This window comes from Cololabis saira, chromosome 18, assembly GCF_033807715.1.
Source record: "Cololabis saira isolate AMF1-May2022 chromosome 18, fColSai1.1, whole genome shotgun sequence".
Lineage (NCBI taxonomy): Eukaryota > Metazoa > Chordata > Actinopteri > Beloniformes > Belonidae > Cololabis > Cololabis saira.
Window position 1 is genome coordinate 12,366,325 of NC_084604.1, and position 25,412 is coordinate 12,391,736.

Sequence of the window (25,412 nt, forward strand, 5' to 3'; positions counted from 1 at the left end):
TGTCCAACATTTTTCTAATAGAAATTAAAATTCTCCTTTTTAGAAGGATAAATGAACTGAGCACTCAAAAATACAACTGTCAGCCAGTGTGACAAATAGTATCAAGTCAAATCCAATCAAACTGTGTATTTTGCAAATCTGGTTGCAAAACCCTAACAATGTTGACAGTAACTTTTATTTTTTTCCACATAGATTGTGGTTTTGTGGGACTGCGACAAGCCTTTACCTCCTAGCAACAAGTGGCCCTCCACCAGCGTGCCTCTCACTGTCATCGAAGGACAGACCAAGGTAACAGCCTCGGGCTTTTTGCATGTATGATGTCATATTATAGAAAATAAACTGAAAGACTGAGCAGTGTATTAATGGCAGGAAAATAAATATCAGCTTTGTGGCATCAGGCCTTCTTTCTTATAGCATAAAAGAGGAAGAATGCTAAACCCAAGGATGCAAGGGTGAAGTTTGGACAGACGGTTTAGGGGAATGCTGGAAACCATAACAAAAAAAGTTCAGTGTTGAGAATTCAAATACTTTGAATACTTGCTGAAGGGCTGATTGCATTCAACCACTCAGAGAAGCATCATCCTCACCAAAACAACACAATAAACCGACTGCTTGCAGTATGCCACTGTTGCTTGTATCTGTCATTATAAAATCTAAAGGTCACCTGCATAGGACACTTATATCGAGGTAAAATGATCTTGTGATGTGCATCTAGACTTCTCCAAAGAGCTCAGGGAGGATTTGTGCACCATTTGGAGCCTCACTTCCTGATAAATGGGTCATTAGATTCAAGTCATGCCCTTGAGAGAGCCAGATGTTCTGAGTCTTATGTGATGTTGTGACAGTAAAAGCCAAAGAAAAACACAAGTGGGCCTTGATTAAGGCTTGATGGAGATGAAATGTGCCTGTTACGTTTAACTAGCCAATCTGTCTAATTGCTTCATAAGTCTTGCGTTCAGGTGAAGATTACTATGATTGTACTGTGTACCCTCTGCTTTGGACCAAAAGGTTTTTGATAAATTGATCATGATCCTTCTGTCCAGAAAATCCTTAAATTCATCACTTCTTCTCCTGCTGTACATGTTTGATCATGTTTATTTTAAAATAAACGCTAAATAACGCTAATAAAAGCTTTGGCTTCAACAGGAGGTTTTTTTTTTTTCTTTTTAAGTATGCTTTGAACCTTGGGACTAGATCCACAGTCTTGGTTTTATCCATTTGGGTGGAGACTATGGTCAACATTGGTATCCACGAGCACTTGATCTGGCAGAATAAAATGAATCCATGTTAGAAGTGAAACGCGCTACGTCCGGCCGGAGGAGACCCATCCTCTCTGGTGAAACGAAGCAGCCGGTTCGCTCCTCAAGTTAAGGAGGAGACTTGAGCTCAGTGCAGGGCCCTGCTGGGGTTGATAAAAGGTGAGCAATGCCCAGGACTGACTTAGGTAGGGATAAAAATATAAAGAATAAATAAAATAAAATAAATAAATAAATAAAACAACATTAAGGAAAACACAAGACAAACAGCAAATAACTGCCGGAAGTTATAGGGATGGGAAGTTATTGTGGTTTATTGTTCTTAACAGGTCTCTTCCTTATCTTACACCTTAAAATATTCAAGAAAAGGGATTCAAGTTAAGTTTATAACTACTTTTTTTTTTTTTGTGAACTAGATATACAGGTGAATGAACGTGTTTTGGTTAGATTTTACCTTCAGTTATGTTTCGGTTCATTTAGGAGTTTGGTTCTCCTGTTTCAGTGCCACAATTATGATTTTGCTAGACAATGCATTATTCCTTGAAATGTGGCTGTTTTGAAGTCTAAATAATTCACTCAAATAGAAAGACTTGGGGGTAAATCCACAAAGAACAGATTGCGCCCGCAAATAGCGCTGTGAATTGCGCTGCATTAGCGCCCGCAATTTGCCCTGCTTTAAGGTCCTATTCACAAAAGATTTTGCTCTAATGATATACCGGCGCAAACACGCCCATAAAGTTTTGCGGCCGAGTGCAATTTGCACTTGTCTGAGTGAGCGGAGCTGTTTCCAGTGTTCTCCGTATTTCAGCACACAGATTGGTCCATAATGAAAACTGCAGAGAGCACAATAGACTCAACTTTCACGTATTTGTACTTCTAGTATTTCGCATGCAGATAGATAGATAGATAGATAGATAGATAGATAGATAGATAGATAGATAGATAGATAGATAGATAGATAGATAGATAGATAGATAGAAAGAAAAGACCTCAGTGTCTGTATGACATAAGCTAATGAAATGTCAAATGTTAAGAGGCTGTGCGCATTTACGCACAAGGCACAGCACCAGTAACTTCATTAACACTGGATCGGGATCAGATCAGGATCTAATGGTAATTCATGTTCTTTGTTTTGCTACACGTATGAAAGCTGTATGTGTACACTGTATGAAAGCGATACGAAAACGGCCCCGCAGCCCCGCTTCACCCCCCGCTCCCTCTCCTCCTCTCCCGTCTCCCCTCAGAGCTGCTCAGGGCGGGTTTATGGTTCTGCGTTCCTTTAACGCAGAGCCTACGGCGTAGGTGCGCGTCGCCGCGTACCCTACGCCGTAGGCTCTGCGTCATTTTAACGCGGGACCCTAATTTAGGCACCATACACCCGCACGTAAAGGTTTCACGCGCGAGTAAAACTCATATATATGAAAAAAAAATCTGAGTCCCTTTAGGGGCTCCGTGGGGCTCCCTAAACGCAGCCCCTCATTTGTTCTGTCCTAAAGTGTGAGGAGGTTCCCCGCATATCACCACGGCAGCAGCAGCAGCAGCACCAGAGTCCTGACTGACTGAGCTTCACACAGAGGGACACGATCAGCGCTATTTTAATTTATTATTTTATTATTTTAAGTCTGATATATTTTGTGATATGTGATGACATTATTAAGCTGTTAAACACACACATTCTAGATTATGTTTATATGGTGGAATTGTTTGTAATAAAGCAGCCCCTACTGTATGGATGAATCCTGAGCTCCGTCCTGTTATTTTTATTTTTAAATCCGAGATAAGTCCACAACCCCACTTGATCTGACTGTGTACAGTCATGTCTGACTGTAGATTTCACCCTTAATATCATTCAGTATCACACAGGCTTGAATGACATTGAGAGAGAGAAACAGAGAGACGGGGACTGAGGAGTTTGCGCGCAGTTTAATACACGCTTCTGAAAGACGGTATTTGCTCCACTATTTTTGCGTGTGGCAAATAGCCCTGGCCTTTGTGAATTAGGCGCTTTTTGCAATGAGGCTTATTTGCATAGAAAGGGGGCAATTTTGCGCCGAATTACCTAATTTGCATGCATGCAAATGGTACCGGCGCAGACTGCCACTATTTGCTTGGCAGCGCAGTTTGTGGAGCAATTCCCCCTTTGCGGGTGCTTTGTGAATTAGACGCTCTCTTTTTGTCTCATTTGCACCGGTTTAGCGGCTGCAAAAGCCGCGCAATCCTTTTGTGGATTTGGCCCTTGGTGTATTATTGTAATTCACATTGTGAGAAAACTGTCAACAGCAACAACAGTACTCAGAGACAATACAATTTGTAAGATTGGTTGGTTTTGGTAAATAAACAACTGTATCATATCCATCTTAAGCAATTGGTCTTAAGTTCAATCAAAGACTGATAATGATGAATGATATGTTCTATGTTAACACAGATAGAGAGGGCAGAAGGAATGCTGTGCTGCGTACGGTGTGGCTGTCATCTACATCCTGATGCAGAGCTTTTTCAAGTTTAAATTGCCACTTAAAACGGTGGAATTGAAGCAGCATAAGTTTTGATTGTGAGCTATTAGATTCAAACCAAGACTGTGACTCTGTGAGGATTGTTTTCATTTGCAATACTATTGAATAATATTCTCTCTTCATGAAAATGAAAAGTGCTGTTTGAACTCAAAGTTTTTATGTAGCATAACACATTTTCTATTTCATAGATTTTCTCATTAGTTGAAACGATTCAACCTCTTAAACAGACCCTCAAAACAAACCGCCCACACATGCCGCCATTCTTTCTTAGTTGTCCTCATGCTTTGTTGTCTTATGGCTTCTGTTAAATATAAAACGTTTAAAAGTAACATGCCTCTCTGAGAGTGTGTGTGTGTGTGTGCGTGTGCTGCTATAATTACTCATGTGGCATGTTGTCATGCTGCCAGGACAGATGCTCTTCAGTGTTGAACTGTGTCGGCTCCGACTCTAATAATGACAGTCATGAACACATACAAAGTTTCTCATTTTTCTCAACATGGTGCTGAAGCATTGCAATTATTTGCTGGTTGTGACTGTTTTCACTCCATCAACAAGCCTCTTCTTTCACTGCCTCTGCCGTCAGTCTACTTTGCTTGTCATCAATTTCTAATCAACTGAACAGCAGCACGTTCACATCAGGGTTCCAGACTGCGACCATTTAGATGGATTTTATGATCGCATTGGAGATTTTTGAAAGCAGTCTCATCACAGCAATTTGCAAAATACACCCCTTTTGGAGGCAAACTTCGTAAGCATCGATTCATAAAGAATACGCATCCATACACCAAACCATTTTCCACACCGTGAGGGAAATAACTTTATTTCCTGATAAGAACCGTGACAAGAAGAGTTTTTATTTTTCTGATATAGTGTAAGGCCTAATTCAGAAATTCAGGTCAACAAAAGTAAAGAAGAGTAAAAGGTGATTAAAAGTCAAATAGATAATACTGAGTGAAATAGCATATTTGTAAAAGAGTATTTTAGCCTCAGAGAGGCTGAAACTGAATGAAATGTATATAAAATGTTTAGAATGGAGCACATTTCCTGTTACACTTGATACTAACCTGATCATGATCAATTTTGTGGTCTCACTGGCCTGACAATACTTTGTAATCTGAAAAACTTTAACTAGAAGCACAAGAATGTCAGAGGGTCTCATCCTTTTTAGTTGCAAATTAGCCTTAAAGTACATTACTAAATACACATCCTGACACGTAGTTGAAACTCCATCTGCTTGAATTTTAAATACAAAGAATTTTAAACTGGACTAAATACCCAGGAAATTGTCTTCAGAACAGAAAATCCTGTATTAGTGTCCTCTACATCTACTTCCTAAGTCCAAGTCTTGTCTAGTACCAGAGAAAACAGTCAACTTTAAAAGGAAAAAAAATTAAAACCACTCCAAATACTATCTCATGCAGTGTCGGATTATTTGGAAATATTAAGTCACACAAATAATTAAAGCTTGTGAAATTATTGAATCATTATCATTAGTCATATTAAATCATATTGCTGTGTGTGTGTGCGTGTGCGTGTGCGCGTGCCCGTGTGTGTGTATTAGGGATGTGAAATAAACGTGTTAATTGCGCTAAATTAATCCTAGGCATATTTAGCGCGTTATGTTTTTTAATCGCTTAATCTATTTTTTAATCTCCAACTTTACTTTTTCTGTTTGCGAGTTGCCTTTATTATGAAATTTGTGTTTGTGCGGTGGGCTTGTTTAGCTACGCTGGTAGACTCCCGCTGTAGCTGGTCAGGCATGGGGAGGAACGGTGAGTAGCGGAGAAGAGAAGTGAGAAAGGAGGAGCATGTGAAAGTTGTAGGTCCAGTTAATGGGGAGGGTAGAGTAACATGCGTTCTTTGTAGAAAGGACTTTCCTCACCACCGAAGCAGCTCAAGTTTAGCCACATAAAAGCAAAGCACCTGGTTGTGACCACAGCTAACGTTAGCAGCAACGATGTTGCCACATCAACGATCTTTTCCAAACTAGACTGGAGGAGAGCACCGTGCATGCGCACGTCTGTAACAGAGAGGCTGGCGAATGTTCTTGTCAAGTGGATGTAAACGGCTAGGACTGCATCTGCTCAAGTCTGTTAGAAAAATAAATACATTACTTTATAAAGCCACTTTTTTAAATATATATCAATATTTTGATCTGCCACAATAATGTAATGAATTAAAAAAAAAAAAAAAAAAATATATATATATATATATATATATATATATATATATATATATATATATATATATATATATATATATATATATATATATATATATGACCACGCCCCGTTCCCAACAGTCCTGATTGGTGCGAGGTCCGTAATTGTGTCCACCACAACTATATCATTTACAGACAGTGTAAAAAGATTAAAAAATATTATGCATGTTTCCTCTTTTTTCAGTTTAAAGTCAGAAAGACCTTGAATTTATTCATAATTGTGCATATTAGTATCAGAAAAGTGAAAATAAATGTTCTTGTTGCTTTAAACATTCTTTATAAAGCATTCAAAAACACGGATATATATTTTATTTTATGAATGCCTGGACACCATTTCTCGCACCACTGATGACAACTACAATGTTTATGATGAGCAGCGGCTGTTCAAAGCTTATGACGGTACAGCACATAGTTATGTTATCTTTAACTTTTCTATGTAATTTACATACATCTAGATGTAAGAAAGCAGAACATATATCACCAAAACCTCCAAATAGTAGGTGAATTAATGGAAAATATAAAGAGAGGAAAGAAAGTGATAAAGATGAGGTTCAGACCTTTGGACCGTCAGAGGCAGAAGGATCTAATCTCTGCCCAAAGGCAATATAGCATTGACACCAGCCCAAAGGAGGCAAGGAGGGAGTGAGGGGATGATGAGGGTAGGGTTACCGAGACAGCCACAGACATACACATTTTTTTGATTCAGCTGAAATGAGGTTGAAAAGCTGGTGTCAGTGGTGGCGCCCACTGAACAGTAATATTCCATTAGTGTTCCCATTTTCATTCAGTTTAGCCAATATGAGACCATATGAGTGTTTAAGAAATAAAATATTCATATTGTGTAGTCCATCATAGGACATGGGGAACTAAAACATTTCTCATTTGAACCAGGGGAAATGCAGTGGTGGACAGGTTTCCATCTGTAGTCACTGACAAGGAATTTCATAATATATTCATCGTTTTATATGCCCTCAACCCAATTCTGTCTTTTTGCACTTAGAATATAAAAGCTCTCCAGATATTTTTACAAGATCCTATACTAAAATAAAGTGCAAGTGTCCAATATGTAAGTTAAAGGGTAAAACAAATTGGAGGAAAAACAAGAGAAAACCTTAGTAATTGTATCTAATAAACTGTCGTCATGGTGTAACTGCCGATGCTTTGTGACAAATTCCTCCTAATGAGGACTTCCTGCCTGCTCAGTTAACCCAATTCTCCATGTGTTTTTGTTATTTTTTCAGTATTTTTAAAGAAAAAATCAGCTCTATTTGCTGAACACAGTTGCTGATCACACACACATACAAAAATTCCCACAGGCTTATAATGTGCTGATAGAAAAAACATCATATGAACGTTAGAAATTGCTTTCAGTTTGTGTAACTTAGGAAAGGCATGTTAAATGATAGTACATGACAGTACATAGTACATAAATCATTTGGAGTTCAACATTTTACAGTGACAAGTGGAACACATTGAAAACAGCTGCCAATCTTCCCAGGACTGCTGGATCATGCAGCGCCAAAAGAAATACAAAAGAACTAAAGAGCCACACCTCAGCCCCACAGGCCTCACTGAGCACGTAAAATGTTCAAGTCCATGAGAGGGCTATTACATAACAGAAAATAGAACCAGACATACTCTGCAGTCCATCCTGTTGGTCAACGTCCAATAGCTGAATAATAAACTGGATCATCTGTGTGCACGGATTAATTATGAGCAGGACACGTGGAGCTGCTGTGTTTTGGCTTTCACGGAGACCCGGCTGGAGCCGGGCATTCCTGACTGCACCGTAACTCTGGACCACTTTTCCTATCTACTGCCAGGACGGGACTACGGCTAGTCAAAGGGAGGAGGGGGTATGCAATACGATTAAATCTGCAGTGGTCCCAAATGTTCGTGTTTGAACAACTTCAGCCCTGGAACTGCTTACCATTAAAGTAAGACCCCGCTACCTGGCTAAAGTTTCAGTTATCATCTCAGTTGTTTACATCCCTCCACAAGCTGATAAATCCCAGGCTTTGGAGGAACTGTATAAGATTATAAACGGACATGAGAACCAACACCCTGATGCCATATTTATTACACGCATATATAAAAATGCAACACAATGTAAACATTGAACTGTGAAGACCAACAAAAAGTCAACGTATGGTATAATACAAATCTAGACGCTGATTGCAGTTATAATATGTAACATACATGAAGTGGTTGAATTGTCAAAGCAGTAATATTGATGAAATTGCTGGGTATGATACAAAATAGTATCATGCAAAATCTGGAGAAAAATATTTGCCATTTGCACCAGTCGTGGAAAGATAGGATATTCAAAGATAAGTCAATGGAAAATGTAAACTCTCACAATAACGTTTGCATCAAGCTTCTGGTTGTTTGCATGTGTTTCTCCATTGACATACCAGGATGCAATTCAGTCTTTTAGTGAAATTTGCTGTATATTAGCCAGTTAAACTGTAATAGGGGTTTCCTATAAGCCATCCAAAAAAATAAATTTTGTCTTGTGACTTTTTCACATACTCAATAAAAATTTAGTGAAGATAGAAAATATACAAACTCTTGCGTTATAATTAATTTTAGGTTACTCTTCATTTCTTGATGAATGTCAACTTAGAAACCATTATCTCATTAAGATATAATTGTAGCAGGCATTTACCTTTAAATAATTATAGTCTTACTTTGCTAAATAAGCATCTTAATGCCTCTCCTGAGGGTATAAATTCAGACCACTTTATTTTAGGTTTTGGATCAATGTGAAACATTACTGTTGTGAAATGAGTTAACGTGGTCATTTATTTCCTTGACACAAAATCTTAATTGACCCAAGATGAAACTACTGAATATAAATCATGGGTTTGTCCATGTTTTTAGGCCATTACAGGGGGAGAAGTCTATTTTTCCAATGTAACCCTTTGCTACAGAGGTAATATAATGAAGTTCAACACATAATGACGAAAGATTATACAATCTGCTCACAATATAATGCCTCATACTGAAATGTTAATGATAAACTCAGCTTGCCTGCCACAATTCTGTTTGAAAATCAGCCTTGAAAGATCATGTTTCCTAAGCCCCAGTTTCTGCTTTTCATGTTTGATCACGCTAGTGAAGCAACTATACTGTTATGCTCATGGAATTGTTTTCTTCCTCCACCAGTTTGAGAGCTGAAGCGTAGATATTTGATTAATGTTTGAAATTCAATGTTTGATTCTATTGAAAAGATTTTCTTGGCTTGAATCACTTAAATCTGATGTTGTGGCACAAAGGGGGCGCTGGTTCAGTTATTAAAGAGATGTTAATAATCGTCTCACAATAATTATTAATAATTAATAAAGAAGATTACTTATCAAAATGAATGATCAAAATGAATCAATCAAAACGGGGCACCACCTGACTTATCAGGAAAATAATAACTGAACAGCAAAATCAGTCTCAAGGTAACTGTTAATCCCTACGTGCCACCCTGTTGGCAGGGGAGGCGTTACAGAATAACAGTGAAGGAAGGAGTCAGAGTACAGACCTTTGCAACCAGCAGCTGTGACAAATATGTATAAAATAAACACAAACAACTTCTCTCATTCAAATGAATCAGAATTTATTTAAACAAGTGTTAAGAGATAGAGAAAAAAACACTTGGGATAAATTCTGATGCCTAAACTAAACTATACATAAACAACATCTAACTAAACATTAACACAAACTTCAGATTATACACGTGTGTGTGTGTTCATACACGTGAAAAGAAAGATGGATGGCTGACAAAGTCACGTGGTGACTGAGTGACTGTGATTCAAAATGGTGGACGAGATTTCGTCTCATCCGGTGGATCTTTGTAGTTGAAGAAGAATGTGGTTTGGTCTGGCCGGTCAGTGTTCCTTGTTGAAGAGCTGGATGGTTACGCGCTGCAGGTGACCCTGGTAAAGAGCGTCTCTCTCTCTCCTGCTGTCCTCTTCTCAGTGTGGATGAGGGGAATGCATGGGTACAGCAGCTGAACCTCCTTCAGCTCCAGGTCTGTCCGAAGGCGTTCACGTCGGGGCATGTAAAGGTCCCTCGTTTGGCTCATCTGGGGCTTTGAACGTTCGCGGGTCACCCGGTGCAGCGCTGCAGACTAAGGTTGCCATTTCATGGCAACCAGACGCTTATTCAGGCACTATAATGGAGAAGGACGGCCCATAGCTAGTAGCTCTTCATGCTAAAATAGGAGCTGTAGCTTCTTCATATCTCACAGAGAACTCCATCTGACCGTGGACAGGTCCAAGGTAGAAGAGATCTTGGGAGCAAGAGAGGAGGAAAGAGAGCAAGAAAGGGGGGAGCCTGCTCTTTATAGCCGAGCCCGGGCTGCCATAAATCGACAACGGCCCCTCCTGCGTTTTGGGGTCTATGCCCACTGAAGGTGCTATTCCTTATCACCGAAGGGGCGTAAATGCAAAGCTGCCGGGGCTTTGAGTTATTATGGAGGTTCTTTTGTTTCAAACCATGCAGTCGGCTGTAAGAATTCAAGGCTGGTTTTAGAGTGAGGCCTCAGAGCTGGGCCTTAAAGTTCAAATTAAGGCTTCCCATGTTCACATAGGACTGTGGCCCAACACTGAATAATCAAATTCTTACTATTAACACGAATAGACCATTTCAATCAAGCAGTACAGTACAGGTCAGTATGGTATGATACGCAATTATTTATGTTTCCATCATCAAAGGTTGTGACCTCTACTGGTTTTTGACAACCTTCCAAAGGGGCACCAAAATCAGTAGTACAGTATGCCTAAGGTGTTGTTAAAAACAGTATGTTGCATGGGTATGTTGTCACGCTGTTGTGTAGCAGAGTTAGCTACATTCACCTGACCAACACACCTGATAGTGGGAAATTCAAGCTAGACTGGGGTTACTATTCAATACTATACCATGCCATGTTTACTGACTCAAACTGAGCTGTACCACTCAGTAGAAATGTGACTCAGTTTCAGAGTTAATTCTAACTTTTGCCAAGTCATTTTTTTAAAGAATAAGAGGTATAAGGTTTCACACACCTAGAAGAAAGGCTTTTAAAGAGTCTATTTTTTTCCACAGTGCTAGTAATGAGGTATTGGCAACTTGGCCACTCTGGGCAGCGAGGGACATACTGGAAAAAGTATTCAAAATGCAGAGTGGATCCCTTAATAATGTTTATTCCAATTTGCCATCTTGGTAGTCTGCTGCCCATTCAGCAGAAAACGTCAGAGCTGCATCTGCATTTTGGAAGAATGTAGCTATTTAATGCATTTCATTTACTAGTGTAGCACTAAAGCAATATTTGCATTGTGGTATAAACATAGCAAAAGTGGTACCTTCATCAGTAAAGTGTTGACATTTAAATATCAAGATTAGCATGACATTATCATTCAAAGTGAATGGGAAGGTGTTTCCTAATGTGTGACTGGTACTGTTTCAGTGAATAGGTTATTTGAACCTTAAGCAGAACTTGTATTCTTCTGTGCATCCAGGTTTTGTGCCCTGATTTGTTCTCTACAGAAACAGTTGAATAATTCAAACATTAATTACAATTCAATAACATCAGCAGCAGCCAACTTTAGACAAATCAATCAAGGTCTACTACATTTTCTGTTTGGGGCTGACTTGATAAAGACTCACAAAACCCATTAAGAGAGCTAATTTATCGACAGACACACAGCTGGGATTGAAACCAATATTATTATTTTGTTTGGAATTTTTGTACCCCCTTCTCCCAGTTGTATGCCTTCAAATGCTTACTGAAGTAAAAGCAAAAAAAAATAAATATCTATGACCTTAATAATAGTTCTGCTTCAGCAGAGTTTGATTAATTTGTAGTTTTCTTCACAGTTTCTCTAGCTGACAATACAACACTAGTGATACGTTATCTATATTAATGAACTCCTGCATCTCTCTTTCTCTGCAGACGATGAGCAGTCGTTTTTTCCCTCATGACATTATCACCACTGATGCTGTTCTCAGTCTGGATGAAGACTCCGTTCTGTCAACTAATGAGGTGAGCTGCTCATTTCAAACAGGAATCTGAAGTACTGATGCTAGATTAACAAAATGAGGTGAGACAATCACACTCTTGGCTCAAAACCCAATTCCAAAAATATATTCAGGGCACTGTGTCAAATAAAAAATGAATGAAATGATTCACAAATCTTATGAATCCATATTTTTTTCAAAATAGAAACACAGGAACATACAAAATGTTGAAAGGACATTCTGTCCATTTTACCATTTCATGAAAAGTATGAGCTCATCAGAAAAGTAGGAGCAGGGTAAAAAACTGGGTATAAAGAGTACATTTTAGAGAAGCAGAGTCACTTATAAGTAAATATGGGCAGAGGTTTACCAATCTGTGAAAAAATGTGTCTACCAAATGTGAAGAATTCAAATTGATGTTCTTCAGCATTCGTTTGCAAAGATTTAAATTTCTCACAATCTCATCAAAAGATCCTGTGAATCTGGAGAAATTGCTGTGTGGAGGGGAATAGGTCAAAAATTAATATCATATGATACTTCAGATCCTGAGACAGCACTGCATTAAAAACCGGTATGATTCTGTAATGGGCTCAAAAACACTTACAGAAAGGTCAAATCAAAATTTGAAAGTTGGTTTTGGGTCTCAAATCATCAGGTACCCTCAAATGGGCGACCTAGTCTGAAGTTGACCCTGGGGTTTTTCCTGCAACCATCTTTAATTACAAGGAGTCAATGCATACAGTGAAGTTACTGTTGTAAAAAGCCCCTGCACGCCACCTCAATGTGCTTAGATATAATGCCTCTGCACATTTCTGCATTTTCTTCAAGAAATATATATATTTTGGCACGAGAGCAGCATTATACATACACTTCAACGAATGCGAGGACTATGTATGTTTATCCCAGTGTGTCACCGCCGGTTGCACAATAGTCTTAATTTTGGCCCGATCCCGCTTCTTCCTGTTTATTGACCAATAGTAGAGCAGCTGGACCAAGAAGGGCAGCCCTCGTCATTTGCATAATGAGGTAGAAATGCGTAAGGTAAAGTAAATAGACGACACAAGGAAATGTAAAAACAACAAATGCATGTATAAGGAAAATGTAAAGGGAAAAAATATATACGGTATATATATTTCTGCATTTATTTTTAATAATGTCAGTTTTGGTCCTCCATACGTTTGGAGGTGGGGTTTTACTAATCTGAATGGTTTGTGCTAATTGAAGATTAAATTACTTTTTTAAGATGGGGATCAAATCAAACAAAATTAAACAATAAAATAATAATAATACTATTTTTGTCCATAAAGAAAAAATCTGTGATTCCTAATAACTATAAAATAAAAGCACTGACAGTTGTGACAGGGGTCCGTCTTTTGAGTTTTACGGAGGAATGAAAATGATTCCGAGATAAATACTAATAAATAACTTCTGCAGCTTCACTGACACTGTTCTTGGTTCATTCTAATATAACTTTGATGATTTGGCTACATGGTGATGAAGATGTACACATACATTTTTCTTTTTACAGTTTTCACTGCCTTTACATGATCAGACTGCACCATTAGTAAACACATGCAAACTGGCAATGCAACCAAACAAACAAAAAAAACAAACAAACAAAAAATAATAATAATGCAACCAAAAAAAAAACATTTCAAAATATATGGACTAGAAGCATTTTTCGGAAAGCCATTTAAAGGGGACCTATTATGAAAAACAGGTTTTTTCTTGCTTTAACATATATAAAGTGGTCTCCCCTCAGCCTGCCAACTCAGAGAAGGAGGAAAGCAACCAAATTCTGCAGTGTCTGTACAGCCGCCCGGATGAGCCATCTAGTGTCGTGGCTTCTACGAGCCGTTTCAGATTCTGCTCCCGTCGTTACATAATGACGGGAGCGATACGAGAAACCACGCCCACAACTAACTCCGCCGCCCGGAGCTTCCGCCATTTTTTCGTAGCGGTGTATCGCGTCATTTTGCGTCATCGCGTCAGGCAGCCAATCAGCACAGAGCCTCATTATCATAGCCCCGCCCACTCAGAATCCCTCATAGATAATGAGGTTAGAGAACGGGAAGATAAAGACATGGCTCAGAGGCTGAATTTCCAATTTATTTAGCAACAACAATCAAAGGCTTTTTTTAAGACATTCAAGGCCTGTTTAAAATAGGTATTAGATGCCATAATAAGTCCCCTTTAAGTTACTCTGAAAGCTCCAGTTACTACAACTTTGAATGCACCAAATGTAGGTAATCATTTTCCTGCAGTTAAAGCATGGACATGCAATTACTCATGTTGAATAAAAAAGAAAAAGCTAATTTTGTGCTCCTTTCTGCAACTTGTGCACATTGTCGACCTTTTCTGCAAATCTCCAATCTCTATGGTTTCATGTCATCCAGTGGCAGAAGGTGCTGATATCTATTGATCCTTGCTGAAATAAGGCAGTCAGTTCACGCAAAGCCATGAATACCATTCATTATAAATGAATTGCCTCACTCCCAAAAGGTGCAGTGACCACTATGCTAAAGGTGAAAAATGTGATTTGCCTTTAAAGAACAACTCCAACTTAATTGGACGAGATCAAACTAAAGAAAATGACTGTGAGGTCTAGCAAAATAAAAATGTTCCACAGTGGTGTGGGAATTAAGCAACAATTCTGATTACAGACATCAGGGGAGAATGATGTGTAAGTGTGTCCATAACCTTTTCACAAACAAGAGGACTTCTAGCATTGCAAACAACCAGAACTGTTAATAATCAGAAATCTGAATTTAACTGACTTAATGTCAAACTACAAAGATTAAGTGTCATTTTTTTTAGGACTGTATACAAACATTAATATACTGTAAACCTACCAAAGTACTATTCCATTGTTGCCATGTGGAAATGTTATATCCATCTTGTCATGATGACTCCATTCAAGCAAAACAAACTGATGTACATAAAATGAAAAATAAAAACTAAAAGGTTTATTGTTACATGATTCCAGGTCTTCTTACATCTCCTCTATCTGGTCATTTAAGAATAATGTACATGTTCTGATTACAAATTCTTCTGGTAATCTAAATACATTTACACAAATTGAGGGTCTAATCCTGGTAGTGTTGAAACCACACCTGTCTCCTCATTGCAAAGCTACAGTTTAAGATGTCATTTTTCAGCATTCAGTGAATTGAATCAGCAGTGAATTGTCCATATTTTTTAGGCGCTAATTTACCACATTACCTAAATACTGAAACTGTTTTATAAATCTTAATCATTTTGTCTTTTACTGTCCCACATTTGCCATTAGAACTGATGCTTTTACAATGGTGCTTTTAAAAACGATTAAAGTAAATGAAGAGGAAAAGTGAGAGGAAATTTAGAAAATAATGAAGAAGAAAAGCAGAGAAACAAGTAAGTAGAGAGACAAGAGGAATAAAATCAACATGATATGAACATGATAAAGAAGAGAACAAACTAAAGGAGATGAATGTGAACGAGCCAAAGAAACAAAAAGAAAACAAGGTAAAAACAGGAAAGATAGATAAAAGTTAGATGGAGGGAAAGTCGTATTAAACAGCTCCGAGTAAAATCAAGGGAGGAAACATGGAAAGAAGAACACAGGGGTTTTATGGAAAAAACAAATTGTTTCAAGGGTCATCAGTTTTACAAGACCCATTATCTCACAGTCTGATCATTACACGGTCAAAACACAGAGCACCTCTGATTTAAATCTCACTTGTTTCTTATTGGCAAATATGAGACACACCTCTGCAGTTTTTTTAACTGATATTTGTTTTAGAGCAAATTAGAAACCCTTTAAATTTCCAAAAACACTGTCAAGCAAATAAAAGGTTATTCGTGTTCTTCCTTTTCTTACATCAACATGTAAGAGTAAGCTCATAAAAGTCCAGGAAATTTAAAAATTAACATTCAAAGTTTTTACCTTTTGTCAACATTTAGCCCACATCTGTATATGAGTTTTATATTTACATGTTCAGTTTTGATCTGTATGAAGGTTTTCATGATCATTTATTGTTGTAGAAACAAATGTCTAGAACAGTGTTAAACTGGTGAGGAGTTCAGGGGTTTATTACTGTTCTTTATCAAGAGAATATGCTTTATAATATAAATTAGGCTTCCTTGTTTTAATTGTGCTGCTGTTTCTCAAAACCCAACCCTCACACTCAAAAAATTCATACTCTAATGCAAATGTGTTCACTTTAAGACTTTGTTTCTGCATACAGATTACCTGTCGAGAGAACAAATGTACTCACGCTTCTTTCACCTGTGAACATTGTTACGGCTCTTGCTTCTCTGCATTCACCATCTCCCAGTCACCCCTCCCCCACTGCTGAGAGATCTGCATCTAGTGGCCCTTTTTTCGACTAGTACCTACTCAGCGCGCCCCGGCTCTGGACGGCTCGTCACGCCTCGTAGCGCCTCCACCCGCTTTGTCCTCGTTTGTTTTTCGACACCGAGGTGAGAAGTGGGCGGGTTGGGGTGAAGCTGCTGTGACGTACACGATTGCGCAACCCCTTTGTTTGCGTCGGCGCTGATGAGAAATCAGCTGGGAGCCGCGAGCGGCTGAGAAAAAAACAGAGTTCCTGGTGGATCTGGTCGTTCCTTATCGCCGGTCTACATCCCTTTTTAATTTTCTCCTCAGCCACCAGGTTTATGAACATCTGCACCTCAGAGTTGGATCACCAAACAGACGTTTGCGCTTTATAATAAAATCGCTGCGAGTCGTTCTCCCGCTGACTCCCCGCTTCCTGATTCAAACGTCTGACAGCCCCGCCCCCCGAGCAATCAGTGGAGTGGAGGGTGATGACTTCAAATACAGGGCCGACTCAGCACGCTCAGAACCTCGGCAAAATAGGTAGAGAAAAAGTATCTATTTGGCCAGCCTCTAACTGTCTCGGCCCGTAGTGGAAAAGCGCAAGACGGGGGCGAGTAGAAGCGCGCAGAGTAGGTACTAGTCGAAAAGGGCCATAGCAGGAACACCTCTGCACAAGTTGGGCCCAATGTACATTCTCGTCGTTAACGAGCTCACAGGACAGCACGGCACAGCTGCAGCCAATCCTCCCATCATCACCACTGCCTATAAGAGCCGGTTCAGCAGTCTACTCTTCGCCAGATCTTCCCATAACTTCTTGTGACCCGGACCTGCTGTGCTGTTTCCTGTTGGAGTTTTTGTTGTTTTTTTCATCCGGTTCGGATACCAGCCCTCCTTGTGGCTGCCCTTCAGTTTTCTCACTCTTTGGCAAACAAAGCCTTAAAGACATTAACCCCTTCTCTGCCCACTGTGTGGTTGCGTTTGGTTCTTAACATTACCGGGTCATAACAGAAGATCTGGCCATGAATGAACCAGCAACCACGAGAGCCAATCAGCAGAGCTATCCTCCACCCACACTCTCCACGCCCTCCAGACCCAGGGGGCGCTGTTGACGGATTACACCCAGCAGCTCACCAACGCAGCAACCATGGTACAGACCCTGAGGGAGGAGCAGGAGAATCAGTCTGGTCAGCTTCAACAGCTCCTGCAGCAGCAAGCTGCACTCACCGCCCAGATGAACACCCTGTCGTTGCACCTCGCTGTGCTGGGCGCTGCTGCTCCACCTGATGCTGCACCAGCCCCTGTCATCATGACTCCTCCCCAGGCCCCACTTCTCGCTGCCATACCAGCTCGGGAACCACCTCTATCGAACTCAAGGCCCTATGATGGAGGTTTCTCTAAGTACCATGAGTTTATGCTAGTGTGCTTTTGTGTTTGACGTCCAGCCCAGCATGTTTTCCTCTAATGCAGCCCAAGTGGCCTACATCACCACTCATACCACCGGGAATGCCCTTCGATGGATACAATCCTACCTGAGCTCCAACCCAGCCATGAAGCACAACTACGCCGTGTTTGAGGAGGAGTTCAGGCGGGTGTTTGACCACTCGGTCGCTGGACAGGATGCAGGCTCCCAGCTTCTCAACATTAAGCAGGGAACCCGCACTGTTTCAAACTACGCCATTGAGTTTCGGACTCTCGCTGCCAGCACCGGGTGGGAGGACTCGGTTCTGCGCTGCATATTTCGAGGTGCATATTCCGAGGTGGGCTCTCGGAAGTTATGAAGGACGAGCTGGTGAGCGACAAGCCTTCCACCCTAAAGGCCCTTATCACCCTGGCTACAGATGTTGACCAACGTTTCCGTCAGAGCGTTGCAGCCCCAGTACTCGTCTCGCTCTCCTCGTTCTGAGGCTGGTCAGTGCTCAGGTCCAACTCGTTCTCCCAATGTGGCATCATCCAACACCCCCATGGGAGTGGAGCCTATGGAGGTGGGAAGAACCCATCTGACTGCTGCTGAGAAGGAGAATCGGAAGAGACGTGGACTCTGCCTATACTGTGGTCAGGAGGGCCACACTCGAGATGGCTGTCCCAAACTGGCAAAAGACTAGGCTCATCGGAGACCCGGGGATTTCAGGTGAGCCGAATCTCTCATTCCCCTACACCCTGTAGTTCTGTTAAATTTCCAGTCCACCTCTCATGGCAGGGAGAAACACTCACCGTAGACGCACTTATTGATTTAGGTGCTGATGATAGTTTCATTGACAGCCAGTTTGCCAGACAGGCCCGTATTCCTCTGTCCAACCTAAAAGCCCCCATACCCTCTTTTGCACTGGACGGGCATGACATTGGCCCCCTCACCCATCGTACGCATCCTCTCACACTGAGGTTTTTGGGGAACCATGTGGAAAAGATGCGCTTTTTTTTGTTGAAGTCACCTGACACTCTCATTTTAGGCCGGCCCTTGTTGGCGCTGCATGCTCCTCATGTGGATTACAGGACTGGTCGCATCATCAGCTGGAGAACCTCCTGTTACGCCCGCTGCCTCCGTGCCGCCCAGAGTCCCTCCAGTCCGGCACCTGTTCCACTGGACCTGTCCACGTTTACTGCCGCCTACCACGACCTGGGTGAGGCATTCAGCAAGGAACGGGCCCGTTCTCTGCCTCCCCATCGGCCATTCGACCTTGCCATTGAGCTCCTCCCTGGCTCGCCTCTTCCAGCCAGCTGGCTCTATAGTCTGTCCCTACCAGAGAAGGCAGCCATGGACAAGTACAATCAACAAATGCTTGGCCGAGGGTCTTATCCGCCCTTCCCAGTCCCCGGTGGCAGCGGGGTTCTTCTTTTTATAAGAAGAAGGGGGGAGATCTTCGGCTCTGCATCGATTTCCGGGGGCTCAACAACATCACGGTGAAGAACAAGTACCCTCTTCCCCTCCTCAGCTCCAACTTCGAGCCCCTCCAGGGGGCCACCATATTCACGAAGTTGGATCTTCGGAACGTCTACCATCTTTTTCGGATACGGAAGGGGGATGAGTGGAAGACTGCCTTCAAGATTCCCAGAGGCCACTACGAGTATCTCGTCATGCCCTTTGCCATCAACAACGCCCCTGCTGCGTTCCAGGCCATGATGAACGATGTACTCAGGGACATGCTGGACCTCTTCGTGGTGGACCTGGACGACATCTTGATTTTCTCCAGGAGTCCCGAGGAGCACGTCCAGCACGTTCATCAGGTCATCCAGCGGCTCCTGGAGAACCGTCTCTTCATTAAGGCAGAGAAGTGCACCTTCCATGCCCACTCTGTGGAGTTTCTGGGATTCATTGTGGAGGTTGGACAGATGCGGCCTGATCCCGGGAAGATTCAGGCGTGGAGTGGCCCCAACCTGCCAACCGGAAGCAGTTGCAGAGTTTTTTCTCGGCTTTGCCAACTTCTACCGGCGCTTCATCAAGAATTTCAGCCGGGTGGCCGCCCCCCTCACTGCTCTCACCTCATCCCTGCGCCCATTCCTGTGGACTCCCGCAGCCAGCACTGCCTTTGAGGACCTCAAGAGGCGCTTCACCTCTGCCCCCGTCCTGCTCCACCCTGATACATCCAGGGCCTTTGTGGTGGAGGTGGATGCTTCCGACACAGTTCTGGGGGCGGTCCTTTCCTAGTAGTCGGCCTCTGATGACAAGCTACACCCCTGCGCCTTTCTCTCACTTCGTTTCACCCCGGCAGAGGAGAACTATGACATTGGGAACAGGGAGCTGCTGGCGGTCGTGGAGGCTTTCCAAGAGTGACGTCACTGGCTGGAGGGGGCCAACCATCCCACAACTGTCTAGTCAGATCACAAAAACCTCACCTACATCAGGGCGGCCAGCCAATTGAACTCCCGGCAGGCGCGCTGGGCATTGTTCCTGGGCCGGTTCGACTTTACCCTGACTTACCGGCCAGGTTCCAGGAACACCAAAGCTGACGCCGTGTCGCGGATCCATTCGGCTGGGGAGGCCCTGGAGAACCCGGACACCGTCCTCCCCACCTCCCAGGTGATTGGCATGATAACCCACAACATCGAGGCAGGGGTCCGGAGGGCCCAACGCACTCAACCAAATCGCCTCTATGTACCTGATACAGTGCGGACCCAGGTGCTCCAGTGGGGTCATGCCAGCTGTGTAGCATGCCACCCGGGAATTCACTGGACTCTACTGTCCCTTCGTCTGCGTTTCTGATGGCCAACAATGACAGCTGATGTCCGATAGTTTGTGTCTCCCTACCCTATTGTGGACATCATCAACCCAGCTGCTGTGCGCCTCCATCTACCCTCCTCTATGCAGCGGATTCACCCAGTCTTCCATATGTGTCTCCTCTGAGACCACCTCTCCCTGCTCCTCCCCCACCACAGATGGTCGACGGGCATCCACAATGGTCAGTTTGGCGGCTGCTGCGGCGTCGGGGACGTGGCTACCAGTACTTGGTCCACTTGGAAGGGGTACGGACCCGAGGAGCGCAGCTGGGTTTCCCGGGCCCTCATCATGGATCCAGGGCTCCTGCGAGACTTCTATCAGGCCCATCCCGACGTGCCGGGCAGGTCGCCAGGTGGCTCCCGTCGGAGGGGGGGGGGGGGGTCCTATTACGGCTCCTGCTTCTCTGCCTGCACCATCTCCCAGTCACCCCTCTCCCACTGCTGAGAGATCTGCCTCTAGCAGGAACACCTCTGCACAAGCTTGACCCAATCTACGTCCCCGTCATTAACGAGCTCACAGGACAGCACGGCACAGCTGCAGCCAATCCTCCCATCATCACCACTGCCTATAAGAGCCGGTTCAGCAGTCTACTCTTCGCCAGATCTTCCCATAACTTCTTGTGACCCGGACCTGCCGTGCTGTTTCCTGTTGGAGCTTTTGTTTTTTCATCCAGTTCGGATACCAGCCCTCGTTGTGGCTGCCCTTCAGTATTCTCACACTTTGGCAAATAAAGCCTTAAAGACATTAACCCCTTCTCTGCCTCCTGTGTGGTTGCGTTTGGTTCTTTACATTACCGGGTCACAACAAACATATGCTGTTAGGTTTTGGATTTTTGCTCTTGAATTATCAACCTAGTGAAAAGTCCTAGAAAATAAAGGTAGCAGATATGACACTCATGTCAGAGCTTGACTTTTTTTTTTTATTTGTCTTAGATTTTTTTTGTTTCACTGAATTCAGCAGATTACTTTTAATTAATTTCAGTGGTAAAATTCAGTGGTTTTATTTCAATGAGTCAAAGTGACCACCTAGATTGTTAATTTTTACATTGATTTGTAGCTCAGCTGGGTTGTAGATACATAGAATGAGGTGAAAATTTGTGCAAAAAAAATAAACAAATCAACAAAGTAAAAAAACTAACAACAGATCCAAGCTCACAAAGCAGAAACCATGAAGGCACACAGTTGCTGTGTTCAAATAACTTTTCACGTTTGCCATATCACAGACAGAAGGGAAAAAGGAGCAGCCAAATTAAAAAAAAAACAGCCTAATACAAAGACAACCCATTACTTATGTTCAAATTTTGTAACCAAGTTCCACAGTTATGCTTGAAAGCAGCAACATTATCAGGAGTCCATGTGTGATGCTGATAGACCTCCATTACAAGCAGCGGCCTTGTGTCTCCACAGACTTTCAGCAAGTGAAAGATGTGATCTATAGTGGATTGTGGGACTCCAGAAATCGAATATATCTTTAAACTCTGAGATGTTTTATTGATCAGAGCGAGTCAATTTTCACCCCATCTTTGCCAACATGATCACAATCACAGTTTATGGTACCACAATTTGTAGCACAGCAATATGAGCAAGTTTCTATACCAAGCTTTTAGGGGCATAAACATTGTTTTATGAAACGCAAGGAAGAAAGAAAATGTCAAAGAAAAAACTCATAAAGAGGAGGTGGAGTGAATCTTTACCATGCTAACTAACCCATCCCTCTAATTGCCCTTTTAATACAATGAGAGGATTTACTGAGAAGAGAGAAATATGTCAAGCAAACTGAAAATGAGTAAGACAGAACATTAAACTTTCAAATTTGATTTTATTACAGCAGGACTATTCATATTACAGTAATTCAGATGGAAATTGGCTATGCCAGATTCATAATTACATTGTTTCAGCTCATTAAGTATATGATTATTCCATGAAGAGAGATTAGAGGAAAGCCTGACAAAGCTTTTAACTCTTTTTGGCTGGTCATCCATGCAGTTGCATTACACTTGTCTAAAGAAAGACCTTTTCACTATGGGAGATACAGAATCTCAATCACAATATTGTTGCTCTTCTTGTTGCTGTGAATGTGCATGTTACAAAGCAATTCATTTAAGTCAATCATAAATCTCTTATAACCAACCAATGATGAATAACACTACTTCAGTTTCTTATGTTACAAAATGTGCTACTTACAGCTTGATTGATTTCGAACTGGCGTTGCATCTGTGGTAAACATTCGAGGCCTTCAGCTGCTGCATGTTACATATGAGTGACAGTGTGGAAGTTCCTATCAAAGAAAATCGTATTTGTTTGAGCTGGAGGTGTGTCCATTTGCTCAGACCATGTCAATATAACATTCATCCCCCTGTGGTGGTAAATCAATCACTATAAAGCACATGATTTGTTAAGTTTAAGAATGAAGAAAGACAGCTCTGCACTGGTTGAAAAGGAATAGAGACAAAGACTGAGTTGGATCCACAAGCATTGGCAACACTGTTGTCAAGCCTTTGTAAGTAACTGAAACGTGTGTGAAACCTGACATTCAGAGTTAAAACACATTTCTACAAAAATTAAAGTTACATGTGTTATTTTGGTTGAGCCTTACGTTACAAGCCAAATACATATTACTCATGTTTTCTCTTATTACTGCCAAGGTAAAAAACCTCAAACGTAAAGTCTTTTACAGTCGGCTTATAAAAAAGATAGGAATTATGTTCATAAAAATTCAAAAACAGTTTATCTAAATACACTTGGTTTAACTTGGAGTTGTACTCTGCCTGATCCAAAAGCCAAAGATACAATTCAGTGATCTCTGAACAGCCAATTGATTATGTCTGCAGTGTAAAAGTGCATCTTTGGAGAGGTGAACTGTTCACTGATTCAGAGAGACTCCAAAGCCTGATAAAATTGACATTTTAGTGAGGATGCTGTAACATCTAAGACCAACTGTCTGGTTGATCACAGGGCCATTAGAGGAGTGTGAATATGAAGAAAATTCGATATACAAGATGGTACTAATCTGTTTGAAACTTAGATTGGAATTGGGATATAGATCAAGTAGATGGATGCTAAAAAATATCATTATGTGATAACACATTTTATGTCAGTTAAAAAAAAGATGCTGAAATGTTTGCAGATGCTGCAGAGAAAACTAATCTAAACCAGGGTTTGGTGCATTATAGTTTAAATGAAAGCATACATACATTTTCTAGGTCTTTGAGGGGTAGATAAGGCCTCACCTTTGGGAATCATTCTAAGTTGAAAATCACTTTTTCAGACAGAATAATTGTGTGGGCTTAAACAAAATGAAGTTTGCGCAGTATCAGTAGTTGTAATTACTGTATAGAGACATACAATGATGGCAGTTACTGTACAGAGATGCCTGTTTGAATTGTTCTTTTGGTACACTTTTGTACACATCCAAAGTTTCAATTACCTCTGTTTGTCTATAAGGACCTGATTCACACCATCAATTAAGGGGGATTACATTTGTGAGAAGTGTCTGAGGCTTAAAAAAGGCTTACAATTTATTTGCTAGGTCTTTTTCCCCAGGGCTAACATTAATTGCCGTTTTTCTACAAACACATTCTGCTCTAACTCAAAGGAGTTTTGGCTCACAGGTTGTTTAGGTAACAAATGAGGGTTTATACTCTGTGTTATGCTCTCTATGTTTTTCATCTCGTTTTCCAGAAACTTCAGAAGAGATATAATTATAAAAGAAAAACTCCTAAATAAGTAAAGCAATGGAAAATTTGATTTCCTGAAAATAGAGGCAAAATGCAATTTATCCAGACAAAATAACAGTAGACCCAACAAGGAGCCTTGAGGCACCTTAGAAGTGAGTGGTACATCAGGAGAAAATATTCCCCAATGTGTGCAGAAACAGTCCTTACTGTCGGGTAAGCCACTAATATCACACACGTCACATCATTTATTTGCTACAAACTGCATAACAGAATTCAAAAGGGTCTGTGATATTTTCAGTGAAATGACATTTCAGCAAAAAATATTTTTTTATTTGTATTTTTTTAAAGGAAATAGGGGTAAAACAGTTGCAATTGCCAAATACACAGTAAAAGCTATATTCTTGCATATAACATTGCTCATTAATGATGTTACTGCCAAGTCCCACATACAACCTCACGTCAAAGCAACCAAAGTATATCCATGGGGGAATATATTTTAAAAGCTGATACAGTATACAGTTAATGTGAATGATCCTCAAAATCTAAGCCCACTAAATAATGAACAACTACTTAAAGAGAGAAAAAAAAAATTCTAGTGTAAAATGATGGATGGGGTGTAGTACTGCGCATGCATCTGGAGCTTTAAAAAGTCAATGAAGATATTAAGAAAAACCTTTATTTATGGAAAGATGCTATAATTTACAGAACAAAAATCTGTGGTAGATACTTTTAACTTTTAACTCCAGCAGGATATCTGAGATCAAACTAAGATATCAAAGGCAAAACACATAAAAACTGGGTCACTTTAAGGAACATTTTAATTTATTTTATCATTATACCATTACCGTATCATCAAACCACACTGGAAAACACTGAATACTGAGGGAGTACAAGGGCTCTAAAATTTGTTGTAGCTCTTTTCATCTTATGACATTGGACATATTAGACCCTAATGTCAGGAGAGATTTGTAGCATATCTATTGCTGGATTGACCCTCTGATCCACAGATCAATTTTGGCCTTGTGGAATCTATCAGTATGTATAACACGTGCGTGCGTGCGTGCGTGCGTGCGTGCGTGCGTGCGTGCGTGCGTGCGTGCGTGCGTGCGTGCGTGCGTGCGTGCGTGCGTGCGTGCGTGCGTGCGTGCGTATAGTCATATCTCCATCCCTGCATGTGATGTCATCTTGATCTCAACATTTATATTAGTGGACACTGATCTGAAACAT

The 25,412-nt window shown here is 41.3% G+C and overlaps 1 protein-coding gene across 1 annotated transcript in view; it reads left to right on the forward strand.

The window, feature by feature from the left end:
- The window catches only part of LOC133418595 (exostosin-1), a 380,641-nt gene that overhangs the window by 339,121 nt on the left and 16,108 nt on the right, over nt 1-25,412 (forward strand). Inside the window, exons 8-9 of the mRNA XM_061707365.1 lie at nt 193-288; nt 11,914-12,003. Coding sequence (XP_061563349.1) covers nt 193-288; nt 11,914-12,003 — 186 coding nt within the window. The remainder of the gene's footprint in view (nt 1-192; nt 289-11,913; nt 12,004-25,412) is intronic.